Below are 17,272 nucleotides of genomic sequence, written 5' to 3' on the forward strand. Positions count from 1 at the left end.
ACTGTGCTGAATTTAGTAAGGCATCACCGTGTGCATGTATGGAAGAACAAGGTGTGGACGGCTGTGTTCAGTCAGGCCCAGTCTTCTAATTTGCAGTCAGTCAGAAAAAATACTGACTTTAAAGAACATTTGAAGTAACAATAATTAATAATTTAACATGTCATTTCCGATCAGGATAATTGTTATCCAAACCCTTAATCCTAACAAATTCATAATCTACTGCAAGAGAATAGAACATATATTTGTGACATTGAGCTACAGTATGATATTTGTGATATTTGGCTCAGCCCAAGCAGCAACAAACGCCTCCCAGCAATCCAGCAAACCAAGACAAGAACATTAACTTTTGTTTCCTTCCACTAAATAAAGTAGTTGAAAAGTGCTGGTTTCCAAAACTAAACTAGAAGTTGTACATTTTCCCAGAAAAAAATCTGAATTTCTTTGAGAATTTTTTGTTTGTTAGTTTTTTGGGAATACGCCTGTGTGTGTGTGTGTGTGTGTGTGTGTGTGTGTGTGTGTGTGTGTGTGTGTGTGTGTGTGTGTGTGTGTGTGTGTGTGTGTGTGTGTGTGTGTGTGTGTGCGTGTGTGTGTTTGGGGGTGGGGCAAGGAACCACACGGCTTTACTCCACACCATGGAAGCCACCATTTCCTGATTCACATGCACAAATCATATTGAAGAGTCTCTGGTGACAAACCTTCCTCATACTCAGGAGACATCTCACACTCAGTGTGCAAACTGCACCGTGGCCTTCAGGAGAGCTGTTTTTGTTTTTGTTGTTTTAACAGGTTGGGTGGACGTTTTGCACGTACCTCAAAAAGAGGACTGGCTGAGACTGTTGCAAGGGAACGTTCATAGCTGCAAGCATGTAGGCCGACATGCCGTTTCTGATCTGCAGAATGATGCACTATATGTTTTTTAGCACAAAGAACACAAAATGAACTGCCAGAACCACCTTTAAATGCATATGAGCATTAAATCACAAAGAGATCACATCATTTTTCTATCTATTCACTCACTGCATTGTGCAGGATACCTCCTTAGGCTTTTCCAAAACCTCGGAAAAATGATCCCCCCATGCCCCAAAAAAGGGCATCTGAGGACTGATGCATACCTTGTGTACACCATAATATAAAAGTACAAGTAAATATACATATTTATGTGTGCTACCTATATTAAAAATTTAAATCATATTTCTCGTTAAAAATAAGAAGTTATTTACAAAATTATAGTTGAAGGAACTCATCTTTAAAGTTAATAGTAATTTTATTTCACAACTATAAGTTATGCTTGTCAAGAGAAATTGCTATCCTTTTGTCCATCCATCCGTCTGTTAAAACCTTCTGCATCCTAAAACTCAAGAACCACAAAACTTTCAAATCCAAACTTTTAATTTTTATCCATTAAGGTCAAAGCTCTTTCTGCGAAAAAATAAAAATAAAAATCATACATTTCTGACATTTATAAATGCCTTTTTTAAACTGAATGTCGAGTGTCAAGTAGGAAATGTAACAGAAGCCCTGAAATGCTCACATCGCCCACTAGATGGCGAGAAAAGCTGCACAAATGCGCAGCAAGGTCTTGAGAAGATAACTTTTAGTGAAGATGGGATGACAGCCAAAAAAATCAATTTATAGTTGTGCCCTTTACAGTGCAGTTTACTTGCTTAATGACTTATTTTATTTTATTTGAACAGTTTGTCTGTTTATTGTGGACCTACGACAGAGTGGCGTGCTGTCCAGGGTGAGCCCCGCCTCCTGCCCAGTGATGACAAAAAACAGGAGAATCACTTTGTGGCTGATTTCAAAAAATGATTAAAGGTCTAAAAGCCTTTAAGATGCAAGCAATAAAGAACCACAACATGGCAACAGAACAATAAGCAAAATGAAAAAGTGCATGTCTACAATCTTACAGATGCTCTGCAGCTCCCCTCAGATTCCACTGTAAGTAGATTTTTTATTGTTTGGGAATTAAATCAAAACATGGGAGAGAAAGACGTCTGTCATTTGCACATTTCTGAATATCCTGCAAAGACTTCTTTTTGTCCATGACTGTGTTTTGGGGGTAGCACCATCTGTCAAATAAAAGAACAAACCACATGTGCAAATTGGGAATAAACAGGAATTCTCCCGTGCTGCTCCTTTGTTCCACATCAGTTTTTTTCCCTCCATTATTCTTCACCCTAGCCTTCACTTCAACTGATTTATTGTGACAAATCAGCTCAGCTGTCATTCTAAATGCATCCTGTCATATTTTGGGGGTTTTGTGTTATGCAATGAAAGCTGCCCCTGGTAAACACGTGCAATATTACAAAAAATGCAGCTGTTCCTTATTAACTTATTGTATAAATAACATGAAAAAAAAGAAGTTGACTGTACACAGATATGTAGGTGGAGCCTCACAACATGAGAGAGAAGCTAATTTCAACACCATAAACCAATGTGCAGGGGCGGCTCCATATTTAGTTTTTGGGTGGGTGGATGCTGTGATTTCTGAGTGGTGGAGTGACAGAATTTGACAAAAAAAAAAAAAAATGCAAAACACATTTTAAAGTCACCATCAAGTTCTGACTACATACTGTCAGGCCCCAAAGTATCTGGACTACTGTTACTGTAAAAAAAAAAAAAAGATCCAAGTGTCCACAGGTGTTACTAGTTACAAGTACTGACCAAAAAGCCTCCATATGCTGCACATACCCCATGTTTGTTTTTCTGATCTAATATTTCTCTCATCCATAACTCTGAGCTCTCTTCTCTTCTCCAGCCTGCAGTTCTGCAGATTCAAGAATTCCAAGTTGTTGTTGTTTTAATTATTTATTTATTCCCTCACACTGTTGCTTTCAGAATCTTGATTGTACTGATAGTTTAGTTTTGGTTTAATTTAGCTCCAGAATAAAACGTTTAGCAGTTTTAATGTTAGATTTGGTTATTTTTCATATGGGAGCATTCTGCACACGATTAGTTCAAGGACCATCTGAAATTTAGATTTGATTAGATAGAGCTTTATTAATCCCTTGAGAAGATTCCCTCAGGGAAACTGAGGTTCCAGCAGCCCTGTATAGCAGCACAAAGAGTAAGAAGCACACAGAGTATCAAATGTGAAAGTGAAAAACAATTTTCCAAATATAAATACCTGAAATACCGCTCTCTTATGGTTTACTGGCTACTGCTGTTCCCTTCGCGTCCTCTGTCTTCCTGTTACTACTCCACTGATCACTGGAAAATCAAATTTCCAATTACTTCTAGTTTCTAAATTTTAAACCTTATCTATAGCTTTGATCTGTGCTGTATCACATGACTCTGTGTGAGTGTGTGTGTGTGTGTGTGTGTGTGTGTGTGTGTGTGTGTGTGTGTGTGTGTGTGTGTGTGTGTGTGTGTGTCACATCTTACAGACAGAGTAAATACCAGAACACGTAGCAACTGTCTTTATTGAACACCATCATTTCAGAAGGTCGGGATTTAACATATATATAGTTGAAAGCCTACAAGAAAAGTAATTTAAATATTTATATATACGAGTATCTTTACAAATGTTCATGAGCGAGTCCAAGAGCTTGTGTTGCCTAAACCGGCGATCTGGGGGGAGTGTACAAAGTTAGACATGCACAGGGAGGAGTTATGATGGCCTTTGTCAAAACGGCTGAGTGGGACCCTTCACACACACACACACACACACACACACGCACACACACGCACACACACACACACACACACACAGTGCAGCTCGCCCCAGGCATATTGAGAAACAGCCTGTGCTTTATTTATTTGGCTCTGCCACACGGTAAACTCACGGGTTGCGATGGTTCTGATTGTACGTCTTCAAAATGTAAAAGTCTGCTTGTTCTTGTGGAGGCGCTCTCACAGGAACGGGGGCGTTTCTTCAAACAGGTGCGCGCGCGCGTGTGTGTGTGCACGTCAGGGCGTGCATTCACTTGAAATGTGAAAATTATTGCAAAACTGGGGTTTGTGTGGCTGAAAATAAAGAACTGTTGTCAACTAGAGAGGCACTCGGCGAGCGTGCCCACCTCTGCCAAGGTCAAACAATCCCAAAAAATGAACAACATAATTATCAGTCGCAGTACGTAACTAGTTACATGTAATGGTGTAACGTATTTAAATTACAAATTTGGTGTAACATATTTAAATTACAAATTAAGTGTATTCTGTTATAGTTAGAAAAATATGTAATTAAATTAGTTACTCATTAAAATATTGTTGATTACAAACAGGGACAACCTTTGAAAAATCTAATGTATAAATTATTCATTAGGCTGGAATGTCACATTTCTGAATAATGTGGGTCACCAAAAGCTGTGAGATAAATTTGTTTTTGATATATATGTATATTTTTTTACTTAAGCCAACAAATTTGGAGGAGGTTATATTTGTACCCATTTGTTTGTTTGTCTGTTTGTAACCTACTACAACTCAAACGTCTCCTCCAATGTTGCCCCAACAGTCCATTGTGTTTGATTTTGACATTTTTATTAAATTAGCGCATAAATTTTCATTTCCCTGTGAGTTTAAAGAGCAAAGTTTTACAAATTTTAACATGGAGAAGGTGCACTTTTCTCCTCACTTTAATGGCATTAACAAATTACAAGTTGAAGAAAGACCAATGTTGCCCCAACGGTCCATTGTGTTTTGATTTTGGTGTTTTTATTAAATATATATAATAGTGCAGAAATTACATTTCCCTGTGAGTTTAAAGAACAAAATTTTAGACATTTTAACATGGAGAAGTTGCCTCTTTTTTTTCTATTTTTAATGGCAATAACAAATTACAACTTAGTGAAAAATGCCAGTGTTGCCCCAATGATTGTGTTTGATTTTGATATTTTTATTAAATTAATGTAATAGTGCAGAAATTTAATTTGTGAGTATAAAGAGCAAAATTTTAGATATCTGATGGATGACTTTTTATTTACTTTTTGTAATTTTAATAACATAAACAAATGAAACTGCACAATCTCAACAGCGTTACTGTAAATTGATGTTTTGAGTTGAATATACGTAGCTTGTTGTTACGTGTCAACGTGTACTTTGTGAGAAGTTTAATGTCCCTGTCCTTAAAAAAAAAAAAAAAAGACGACTGTTAGCATGTTTGGTTCCTGTTTTCGGGTGAGTCACAGGTGTCTCCCTGTCGTGACACAGATGGTCTCAAACACACGGACACTCCCCGGTTGTGTCAGTGGCATGACACGTGGCAGCACATGCTTGTTCTGGAAAATACAAAGAACCCCCTTTTAAGGAGATTTTCCTCAAATATACCCGATTTTTTTCACAAAATCAAGGAGATTTTGGGTCCTAAGAACACCCCGTGTTTTGGCAAACCGAGGGTGTTCACACACTTTAAATGACAAACCCCTTGCTGCTTGCAAAAAAGTACATGATGTATATACCCAACTCTATGTATTTCCGGAAGTTTGGGATCCATAGTAGAGACATTCAGCAGGACGCTGTCCCGGAATATTGGTTGAAAATTAAACACGGTTTTTATTATTTTGCGGTGCTAATTCTAGAAAATTACCCCTTTATTCTGTTTTCACTGACACGTCAAACCCCTACAAAAAGCATTCATGAAAGTCAGAACGTGGATGCGTAGCCGCGGTGGTGGCCACTGACACAAGCGGATGACGTACACAGAATGTGACGCTTTCACGAAGCCATCAGCACGTCTTTGTTCCGGACAATTTGAACATCAGAGAAATAAGTAACAATACAAGTTAGACGTCCCAAAAAAGACGTGTTAATGTACGGGAATTAACATCTCCTGTGTGCGCGCGCGCACACACACACACACGCACACGCACACACACTCATAAATGCAGCGCTTCAAGGCACAGGAATGGGAGGGCGGGGCTACTCAGTCTTTTCCGTTTTCCCGTCTTTGCTCAGGGGCTCGACTGTTTTCCGGAGCTGCGTCTTGTCTGAGCTGTTGTTGATCTGTTGCTCGTTGGGTCCGCTCGATTTGCCGCTTGAGTTTTTGTCCAAGTAGTTGAGCATCTCGCTGAGGACCGTCTGGAAGGTGCTGAGAGCTGCGCAGACTGCCGGCGTTCCAAAGCCGTGAGTGATCAAACTGTCAGGATGGAAACAGAAAGAATGAAAGTCATCAGAAAGCTAAATCCACAGTTGATCTTACCAATCAATTACAAATATATTGCTGATCAATATGAACTTTAGATCATCTCTCAAGCCCTATTGGTTGTGGAGCAAGAAATGCGTTTTGTCCACCATGTTGTTGTTGATCTTGACTTTTGTCCGATCCTGTCCAAATGTTAATCATCTTGAGTAATATTCCCACCAAGTTTGATGAGAATCTGTCCAGCTGTTCTTGTGATCTTGTTCACAGACGGACCGACACACAGGACCGATTACACCACCCCACTTCACCTCTTCACTAGTGCACACGGTAACCAGCTGGACAACGCGCTTTAACTTCGGCAAGTCAAAATTCCTGATCTGGCAGGTCCTTTCATTTTTGTTGTTTACACTGAAAAAAGAGAATATTTGAACCAACTTAAAAAAGTGCTACAATTTGTAAAAACCTGAATGAATTAAGTTGTTTGAACTTAAGTTTGTAAGTTAGAGTTGATTTAACTTTCAGACTTAAGTTCAAACAATTTAATTCATTCAGGTTTTTTACAAATTGTAGCACTTTTTTAAGTTGGTTCAAACATTCTTTTTTCAGTGTAATCCGCTCTCTAAAACCTTTCCCCCCTTTATTATAGAGACACTCTTCCTTAAACCCTTTATGACATATGTAAACTAAAGGCTTATGACCCTTAAACATATTATAAAGATGTCATTTAATTAGCAACATAAAGAAAAGTTTGTAAAGTTTCAAGCAAATGTGTTCCCATCGAGTTCAGACATTAAGACCTGGTCTCATTTTCATGGATGAGCATCACGGGAAGGTCACAGGTTGAATCCTTTTCCTCAACTTGGAAAACCTCTGATGACCCATATGCCTGTGGAGGTGTGTCCACGGAAGCGATAAATTCTGTGCTGTGATTTTGTTTTAAGCGTGGCTACATTCTCAACATATTTGAATATGAATTTTTAGTCCTTTTTGGACCAGCGTCCATCGGACTAATTCCATCAAGATTTACACAAGGTGCACAGTGTGTACAGCCCAGTCTCACACTTTTTTTTCATGCCCCTATCACGAAATTTTACTATTTAGAACCCTACCCCTTCTCCTAACTCTAACCATAATGTAAGTATCTCCCTTCCCCAAACCTCCCCATGTCACCTGAAAATAATGTCCTGAAATAATTTCATGCCCTGTCATGGAAAGTGTCCTATTTTCATGACAGTATCATGAAACATAGATTCATTTACTTTTCGTAATACCATCACGAACTACCATGAGTTGGTTTGCAGTGAGCGGTGCGCCATCTGATGACTTTCTCAAAACCCATTCACAGATATGTCCAGCAGTTTGGTATTCACAGTCCTTGGGTGACTGTCTGGTCATGGTAAGTTGGACATTCTGATTGAATCACTGTTTGCCCCCCTGTGCCCCCCACAAGTGTGAACCATTTCATGTGACTACATACAAATGATGCTACTAATGCTACTTTCTGTACATTTAATCAGAATTGTTCTTTCTTTGCCCAAAGGACTTGAACGTCTCTACCCTATTTTTTCCACTGGGATGTTTGACGTGTTTTGCGACCTCGTATTTTTGTGGAACCAGTCACACTGTCATACGTGGGAAGTTTTCCGGAAGCACCGCAGTTGCACTAAAGTTAGACTACAGATGTGCCGACAGTGCCTATGGATATTAGTCATCACACCACGTGCTAGACCCTATTCAAGATTAATCGTGATCTTTACATTTTGCGGAATGCACTGCTGTGAAAGTGAGAATGGAGTTTGACAAAGAAAGTTGAAATTATTGAATAAACTGACATATAAACATATAAGTAAGTGCTAATTTGGAGTTTTCCATATGAAAAATAAACAAGTAGTTAGAAATAGGGTGACAGGGATAAAAGCTCCTCAAACTGGTAGAACATCCTAAGACAATGACCACAAAGCCGAGCTGTTCAAGGTCCAAGATGACAACATTACGCAGATGTCTACATACAAGAAAAAGAAGATGCTGACACAAACACGATGGCTCCTTATATCCACAAAGAAGCAGAAATAGATCTTTGTGCTTGCCAAGAATTCAGTAGATGATGGTTCCTGATTGTCAACGTCAGTGACACAGATGTTCTTGTCATAGCTATCTGTGTATTTCAAGGCCTTCAAGGGATGGCCTTTGGCTAAGGACAAAACCTGTGGTGGATTCATGCACACGGGTTGTCTCTAGGACTTGAAAAAAAAATTGAGGACTTTTCTTCTTATGTGCTTTCAGCAGTTTCAATAGTATGCCAGGTTTCATCAAACTCAACCAGTACCCACCAACCATGGATGATAATCCGGAGATCCCGAAAATGTTTGTGGTGACAATTCCTTGTGCAGCACAGCTGTGTGTGTTGATACCAGGATGCTGGGCGTCCTTTCTCAAAAACAGAAGTGTTATGTAACTGTTCCTCCAACTCAAACTTTGGGACTTCAGCATACAAATCATGCTGCCTACCAGGCAGGTTGCAGATATCAGTCAACACGGTGCCACCCAGGAACACAGAGTCCTACACACTAAAAATGTGAAAAGACTAGTGAGCCGTGGCTGGTTAACGCTGGCACTTATTGCAGAAAGTTCCCAACAACAGCCGTCCAAGAGTTGGTGCCGGTGAGAATGCTGATGAAGGTGCAGATGCTTTTGGCTTTACTTGCACTGCACTTGGAGCTGCACATGTGAGGATTAGGCAAAGTGCAAAAGAATTTGGTTATTAACCATTTGATGTTAGTCCGTGTCCCCCTGTCCACCGCCCTTTGAACAGCGAGACAGAGGCTTTGCACTCTGCTTGCAGGGGACGACCCCGTATGGAGGCGACACCTAGTTGTTTTTTCTGGCTGAGCGTGAAGGTAAGACTCTTGATTTATCCGTCGATGTTACGCTCCTATCCTCACCTATGGTCATGAACTTTGGGTAATGACCTGAAAGAATAAGGTCATGGTTACAAGCAGCGGAAAGGATATTCCTACATCACATATCTTGGCTTGACTTCATGGACAGGGTAAGAAGCTCAAATAGCCGGAATGGACTTGGAGTAGACCTGCTACTTCTTGGCATCAAAAGGAGCCAGCTGAGGTGGCTTGGGCAGTTGGAGAGGACCACTACCCAGTCCACAAAAATATTATTGAAGAAATCAACTCAACCAAGTTTAGCCTGTTAGCTTTAGCATGTTCCGTAACTCTCGAGATGGGGCATGTTCTGGTTTCATTCATCCCAGCATCTTGCCCATGCTCCACTTCTTTATCCATTTTTGGTTGGCAGGAACTTAAGTGGAGTAAGTACTACCAACACTCTGACACTCAGAACTGCAGTTTTTGAGCTTCAAAGTAGCTCTTCAGAAAACCGATGGGTGATACCACGGAGAGTTTGTCCAGTATATATAAAGTCTACCTACGCTTGGACCTTTGTTTTTCTCCAGATACCTGCCTTCACTAAATACCTCTGTCCAACAACCTCACGGCTCCAAAAGCTCTTCCTGAGTCCATCTCAAAGGCAGAGGACCCAGAGACATGAAGGTCACTGCTGAGATTAGTGAATGTCTCCACAAGTTCTATATTTTCACGGCATACAGACACACTTCTGATGGCCAACTCCAGGAAGTCAGTGAAACCTGGATCCAAGGCAATCACAAACCCAAATACTCTAACCTGGGACAATGGCCGCTACCTAGGAACATTTGAGGAACCCATGGATACTTTTTTAAACAGTGATGCAGAAGGAGTACTTGTGTCACCATGTGTAAGATTGTTTCAGTTGTTTTGGCATTTCCATGTTTTTGCAGAATATCATGTCCTGTTGTGTCGACCTGGCGGAGGTTCAGTATATCTTTCTAGATTTTGTGCAAAAAAAATGGTGCCATAGATGACATTTCTGCAAACAAGCTGTTCTTCACACCGCCAGCTGCATCTTTCTAAAAATTGGAAAATTGACAGAATGAAAACGGAGCCCACGAGACCTCTATAAAAACCCTGTCTATGTCCAAGAGTCTGGAATGTGTGATGATTCTGTTGTTCATTTTGCTCCTGCACTTACCTGAAGTGTGTGAGGTGTCTCTGGATGTCCAGGTCCAAGATGGGGGTTGGTCTGGAGGAGCCCAAAGGGGAGCGATCTTGGCTCAACAAGTCCTGGAACTCCTTGCATATTTGCCTGACAGACATAAGGAGGGTTTGAGGGTTGACCATCTGTCTCTGTCATGTGTCATGATTGCTGTAATTTGCCCCGCCCTGTCCCCACAACCACCACGTTTTCCCATTTTGCACCCCCCCCCCCCCCCCCCACACACACACACACTTATCTCATAGCTGCATGTAGATTCGAGCTATGTTTAATCCAAAAAGCAATACATATCCACAGTGATGCCAAAAATTCTGCTGATGTTGCAACTCTGTCATTAGTTGCTGGTGAAGTCAGAAGCTGCAACGTAAAATATTCACATTGTGAGCTATTCGAGGTTTGGCATAACATATGACATCTACAGTGGTGTTTTGCACACACACCAGTTGCAATAGATTTTTTTTTTAATTTTGTATATATTTGACAGTCTGAGCTGCTCCAGACAGCAGAAAATGGAATATGCAAAGTCACTACTGATAACATGTTTTTCCTGAACAGGCTTCACAATAAAATCATTTTAACATCAGCGCTAGAGGCTGCACAGCAAAGAGCCTTATTGTGAAAGTTGGCATTCTGATTGTTAGCAGAACAGGACTAAGATAACATTCATCAAAAGGTCTCATAACAAGAGATTTAAACATCACCCATGTGTTTTTCTGATTCAAAGTCTTCCTCTTTAACCTGGCCTGTTTTTTTTTTTGTTTGTTTGTTTGTTTTGTTTTGTTTTTTTGTAGTTGTTTGTTTTTGGACCGTGGATGTGGTGTAGATCCAAGTGGGATTTGGCATGTTTTATTCTGAATGCCCTTCCTGACGTGACTTCAGTTTTACATGGAGAAACCTGCTCACTGCTCCCAATGTTCCCCAAAGGTCTCCCAGAGAAGCACTGATGAGGACTGACTCTACTTCAGTTCTGAGCTGTGACAGGATCAGGTCTGCACAGAGCAGCAACCGTGGCAAATTATCATTTTTTAAAAGATGACAGCATGACCCAAAATAGAAGGTTCACTGGACTTCACTTGCCGCTGTCAGAACCTCAAACTTCTGAGTCAAATATACTGTCATTTTTACAGAATTACTGACCAGAATTTCCCATCCAGCCCACTGACTGACTCCCCTGATCCTCTCCTTGTCCTACTAGTCACAGGAGATATGTAAACTTGCAAAATATGTTGGGAAAGTGTAGGAACACGGACCCACAACAGGGGGCGCAAATGAACGGACAATGGAATAGGTCAAATAACAACACTTTACTATTGCGAACGTGCACAACAAACACAACAAATTACAACAATGGACAAAGTTCAATTCACAAAGGTGTCGTGTGGGCAGGCTCGAAGATAGGAGACGCCTCTCCAAAGTAGAACCGGAACCACACGGTTTCCTCCGCCACAGGACCCCGGGAATACTGGAGCCGCCAAGTTCCGAACTCCCAGGTGGCCACTGCCTCCGCGTGTCGGACCTGGTACTGCTGGCGAGGAACAAGAACACAATTAAACGTGGGCGCGTTTGCACCCAGCAACCTGTACGGCAGGGAAGCTACCTCCACCTCTCGTTGGAGAAAAAAGTCTGCAATCACTCACAAAAATCACAAAGGTTACTGTCAAGCAGTCAGCTGAGATTATTACCTTCCAGGTAGAACGATATCTCGGCGATGAGGTGGAGATGCCGTCCTGCTGATATACCCCAGTGATAATTGCCGTCAGCTGTCTCAGGTGATGGGTGACAGCTGTTACCGAGGCTGCTCCTGTGGGGCGGCGGCGCCCTCTGGTGCCTGGAGCCCGCACTCCAGGCAGGGCGCCCTCTGGTGGTGGTGGGCCAGCAGTACCTCCTCTTCAGCGGCCCACACAACAAAATGTCAATTGCACAAACATTTAAAATGTGACACGTCATGCCCATTCAAGCTGGGAGGTGTAAACTGATATTTTTATATCTGAATTCTTAAAATACTTTTTTATTTTATTGAGTGTGTCATAAATCACAACTCAGAAATGTGTCACACAGACCCTTTCCCCTGTGGCTTCTTCCAAAAGTTACAGGATCACATTGCACTCTGTGGCACACCAGTAGTGGGCAGAGTTGCCAGGTCTGCAGTTTTCCCACAGAACTGAGATACGTTTGAAGTGATGCAGCGGGTTGAGTTTTTGTGTCTACTGATTAGGAGTTATAGTGCATTTTAAAGGCACTGTTTGTGGTTTTCTGGGTGTGTAGTTTGAGTTCTGGTATTGGGCTGGTATTCTTAGAGACCTGGCAACCCTGGTGTGGGACAGGTTACAGTGTATAGTTTAGTGACTGGTTGCTGAAGTGGTTCACTCACCACTAGCTAACTGGAGTTGTGATAGCAAATTCTATCTATCCAAATCAGTTTCTCAGGAGATTTTAAGGAAATCTGTTGGACTGTTTTTTTTTTTCAGTTATCTTGTCCAGATGCACAGACGCATGTCAGTGAAAATGCTAACGCTAGTATGTCATGGGGCTGCGACAGGAAATTTGTACAGTTCGGCACAAGATTCGCAGCTGTTCACTTTCACGAATGAGCTGCACCAACCAGATTTATTGTGCTTACCTCTTTTTATTTATTTATTTATTTTTCTGAGGACAGAAGTGGAAATAAGTTAAATGCTCCTGGTTGGTGCAGAACCGCCGCACATATGCGTGAGCATGCTGGATGACTCATGTCCGGCCACAGATGACCTGCACACACTGGATTTTGGTGGGGTTTTTTTTTCATTTTTTTTTTATTATCCCGAGGACAGCAGTGGAATAAGTTTAATGCTGTTGGCCGGCAGCCACCCACCATGCACGCATGGACAGCATGGTGGACGTCACCTGTGTGGGGAATGAGGACTACACCAGCACTATTTTTTTATTGTAATTTTATTTATTTTCCAGAGGATCATAGAGCCTGCACACACATCGCACAATGCTTCAAGTGGATCACAGTGTTTGGCCAGTGGAGGACCGTACAATCATTTGTGGGAGGAGAGGACAGTCACTAGCAGGGACAATAATACTGACATGTACCAGCTCCTGGACATCATTCTGCAAGTCCATGAGCGACCTTCCACATGTTTCATTTTATTATGTATTTTATTATTATTCTCAGTGCTTTTTCTACCTAAAGTCGTGGGAATTTTCACAGCCAGAGTTTTCACATAGTAACAATGTAATAGTCCACATCCGTCCTGAGTACTCTGTGCACAAACATGTCATCATTTCAGCCACGCCAGTGATGCTCAACATCCGTGAGAGTGCCGCATGGTATTCACCCACAAATCCTTGGGTCTGCAAAGGCAGTGCCAGTGCCGCGCACCATGTCAGTGTCTCTCATGCGGTATGTGTGCGGATTGCTCGAGATTTGTCACCGTATTTTCACCACCACTCAAGACAGAATTCAGTGGACAGTCACAAACCATGTGTGTACATGTCGGTAGCAACAGTTCAGTGAGAGTTCACATGAAAAAGTTATTGACTTTTTGCGTAAATTTGTGTCTCCGCCTCCTCTCCACCAATCGCAGCCCAGTGAGATATTACCCTAACGCCTCTTCGCAGACGCACAGGGCAATAAATATGCAACGTTTACCCAAATACAGAAAGTTAAATAGAACTGTGTGACATATTTTGTAATTTAATGTCGAAGCTTTAATAATCATGACATTGTTAGAATAATATAGGCTTTGAGTATGTAAAATTTCAGAATTTTTTTTTCATTGTTTACTCTTCTGAAGGACTCCCATGCTGTATCTGTACCCCCCCCCCCCACACACACTTTTTTGTGCACCCACCACGAAATGAGTGACATTTTCATGACGTGTTATTTTTTATTATTTTACTATTTCTAATACTCCCCCACCCCCCCCCCCCGGCACTCCCCCCATGTCACCCAGCATTTCGCAGCCCCGTCACAAAAAGCCATTTTTGTAACAGTATCACAAACCATATACTCAACAAAAATATAAACGCAACACTTTTGGTTTTGCTCCCATTTTGTATGAGATGAACTCAAAGATCTAAAACTTTTTCCACATACACAATATCACCATTTCTCTCAAATATTGTTCACAAACCAGTCTAAATCTGTGATAGTGAGCACTTCTACTTTGCTGAGATAATCCATCCCACCTCACAGGTGTGCCATATCAAGATGCTGATTAGACACCATGATTAGTGCACAAGTGTGCCTTAGACTGTCCACAATAAAAGGCCACTCTGAAAGATGCAGTTTTATCACACAGCACAATGCCACAGATGTCGCAAGATTTGAGGGAACATGCAGTTGGCATGCTGACAGCAGGAATGTCAACCAGAGCTGTTGCTCGTGTATTGAATGTTCATTTCTCTACCATAAGCCGTCTCCAAAGGCGTTTCAGAGAATTTGGCAGTACATCCAACCAGCCTCACAACCGCAGACCACGTGTAACCACACCAGCCCAGGACCTCCACATCCAGCATGTTCACCTCCAAGATCGTCTGAGACCAGCCACTCGGACAGTTGCTGGAACAATCGGTTTGCATAACCAAAGAATTTCTGCACAAACTGTCAGAAACCGTCTCAGGGAAGCTCATCTGCATGCTCGCCGTCCTCATCGGAGTCTCGACCTGACTCCAGTTCGTCGTCGTAACCGATTTGAGTGGGCAAATGCTCACATTCGCTGCCGTTTGGCACGTTGGTGAGGTGTTCTCTTCACGGATGATGCGAAGGAGATGGGTTGCACTGCATGAGGCAAATGGTGGTCACACCAGATACTGACTGGTATCCCCCCCCCAATAAAACAAAACTGCACCTTTCAGAGTGGCCTTTTATTGTGGGCAGTCTAAGGCACACCTGTGCACTAATCATGGTGTCTAATCAGCATCTTGATATGGCACACCTGTGAGGTGGGATGGATTATCTCAGCAAAGGAGAAGTGCTCACTATCACAGATTTCGACTGGTTTGTGAACAATATTTGAGGGAAATGGTGATATTGTGTATGTGGAAAAAGTTTTAGATCTTTGAGTTCATCTCATACAAAATGGGAGCAAAACCAAAAGTGTTGCTTTTATATTTTTGTTGAGTGTATATTAATTTACTTTTTGTAATGCCATCATGAACTGCCATGAGATTGGGTTGACTTTCCCCTGATCTACACCGCTGTTTGTCACACCACAGCAATGCCTTCCTGTTGCCATGGCTACACAACAGCCCATTGGGCTCCTGACCCATCAATTAAACCTTTTCCTAGTGTACCATGAAATTACAGAGGAGGACTTTTAAAATTTAAAGCACTCCAGAAGTGATGTCATTCCAATTTAAAGATGCTATGCTTTAGGTTATCTTGTGCTTTTGAACTTTTCGTTGTGGGGACATAAAGTGTTTGTGCGTTTGTATTCTCACTTTGTGGCCAGAACCATTTTCTTGCGTGCGCTGCTTTCTTTCGGCTCACTGTGCTGCCTCGCCAAATGTTCACCCACTGCTTTGCTGGGAAACTCTGTCTCACAGGTGTAGCCAAAATCCCTCGCCAGGTGGAGCGCCTCGCCTGCACACACACACACACACACACACACACACACACACACACACACACACACACACACACACACACACACACACACACACACACACACACACACATACACACGCACGAGCACAGACTGTTGAGCTCAACAGTAAAAGATCAGATCTGAAAACCCAACATGAAACAGATGCATCACAAAGGGAAGCTAAATTATTCTCGAAGACTGTTTGGGAAAAAAAGGTTTTTACCTTCAACGAGAGAGGTCAGGAGTGTGACGTTGGCGGCTTTTCTCCGTCCTGCTGGCAGGTTGAGGCCAAGACGGTCTAGTTTCTCACGAAGGCACCGGCCTCCGTTCTTAGACTTCGCTCTGCAAGGAAAAAATAAACCATCAAATTCATTGACGATCCCAAGAAAATTGTCCAGCAATGCCGTGTGGAAAATGTGGACGTAAAGATAGAGACGTATTTAGTTTGATGTGACAAAGACAAAATATTCAAAGAGAAACAGATCAAAGGCATCATGTTATGTGTGGAATTGTTCTATATTAAATTAATACTCTTAAATGGATTCATGTTCCTGTCATTATTTCTTTGTGTTTGGAAAACAGTGACAAAAATGTCCTCTAATGTCTCCTGTTTTAAGCAAAATAAAATGGAAATATATACTTACTTCAGACCTGTCATATAGTGAGGTTCATAAGTATTTGGACATCAGCACATTTTATTTATTTGTCATTTTGTCTGTGTACAACCACAATGGATTCAAAGTGAAACCATCAGGCTGTGCTTATAGTGCAGACTGCCAGCTTTGAAAGAAGGCGTTTAACAAAAATGTCACATTAGCCATTTTTACGCACAGTTCCAATAATTTAAAATGCCATAAGAGATTGGACAGTCTAAATATAAGGGTTAAATAATCACTTTTACAGCCTGGTTTTCCTTAGACAGGAGATGAACACATGAACATTTCCAAGTCACTGAATATGTCTTGGAAATCATTTACATCGATGATTAAGAAATACAAACAGTATGGTACTGTGTGGTAAATGCAGTTCTCAAAACCTGAGTGATCATGCAAGAAAAAGACATGAGGGAAGCCACCAAGACCCCCATGTCAAACTCTGATGGAGTTACAGACTTTGGCTGTGATTAGAAGCACTGTACTTTTGTGCAGCTTCTTGGTGGAGCGGAACATAGAAGAATTTCAGCTACAGTTTGCCAGAAGGCACACATGGTGCTTAAGCCTAGATTAGTTTTCTTGTCCAAAACTCCTCTGTGCCACATATGAAGCTGTATAACTGGTGATGCAGTAGGCCAGATTTTCACTGTGCACATTCTCTCCAATTGCAGCCACAGAAGCCTATAACCCCTTCAAAATTGTCATGGGTGTGTTGGTGGCTTCCCTCACTAGTCTGCCTTCTCCAGACAGATTAACCTTACACTGCTGTACTGTCTGCACTTCTTAATAACTGATTTAAATGAAGTCCAATTCAGTGACTTGGAAGTGTTCATCAGTCCACTGCCTGACTTGTATAA

At 41.6% G+C, this 17,272-nt stretch overlaps 1 protein-coding gene across 1 annotated transcript in view; it reads right to left on the minus strand.

Moving 5' to 3' along the window:
• Positions 1 to 5,787: 5,787 nt before the first annotated feature.
• The window catches only part of tfap2d (transcription factor AP-2 delta (activating enhancer binding protein 2 delta)), a 32,699-nt gene continuing 21,214 nt past the window's right edge, over positions 5,788 to 17,272 (minus strand). The window contains exons 4-7 of the mRNA XM_034162255.1: positions 15,986 to 16,104; positions 15,617 to 15,758; positions 10,163 to 10,276; positions 5,788 to 6,076 (exon numbers count right to left, since the gene is read on the minus strand). Coding sequence (XP_034018146.1) covers positions 5,860 to 6,076; positions 10,163 to 10,276; positions 15,617 to 15,758; positions 15,986 to 16,104 — 592 coding nt within the window. The 3' untranslated portion in view covers positions 5,788 to 5,859. The remainder of the gene's footprint in view (positions 6,077 to 10,162; positions 10,277 to 15,616; positions 15,759 to 15,985; positions 16,105 to 17,272) is intronic.

The sequence above is a fragment of the Thalassophryne amazonica genome, chromosome 21, assembly GCF_902500255.1.
Source record: "Thalassophryne amazonica chromosome 21, fThaAma1.1, whole genome shotgun sequence".
In the NCBI taxonomy this organism is placed as follows: domain Eukaryota; kingdom Metazoa; phylum Chordata; class Actinopteri; order Batrachoidiformes; family Batrachoididae; genus Thalassophryne; species Thalassophryne amazonica.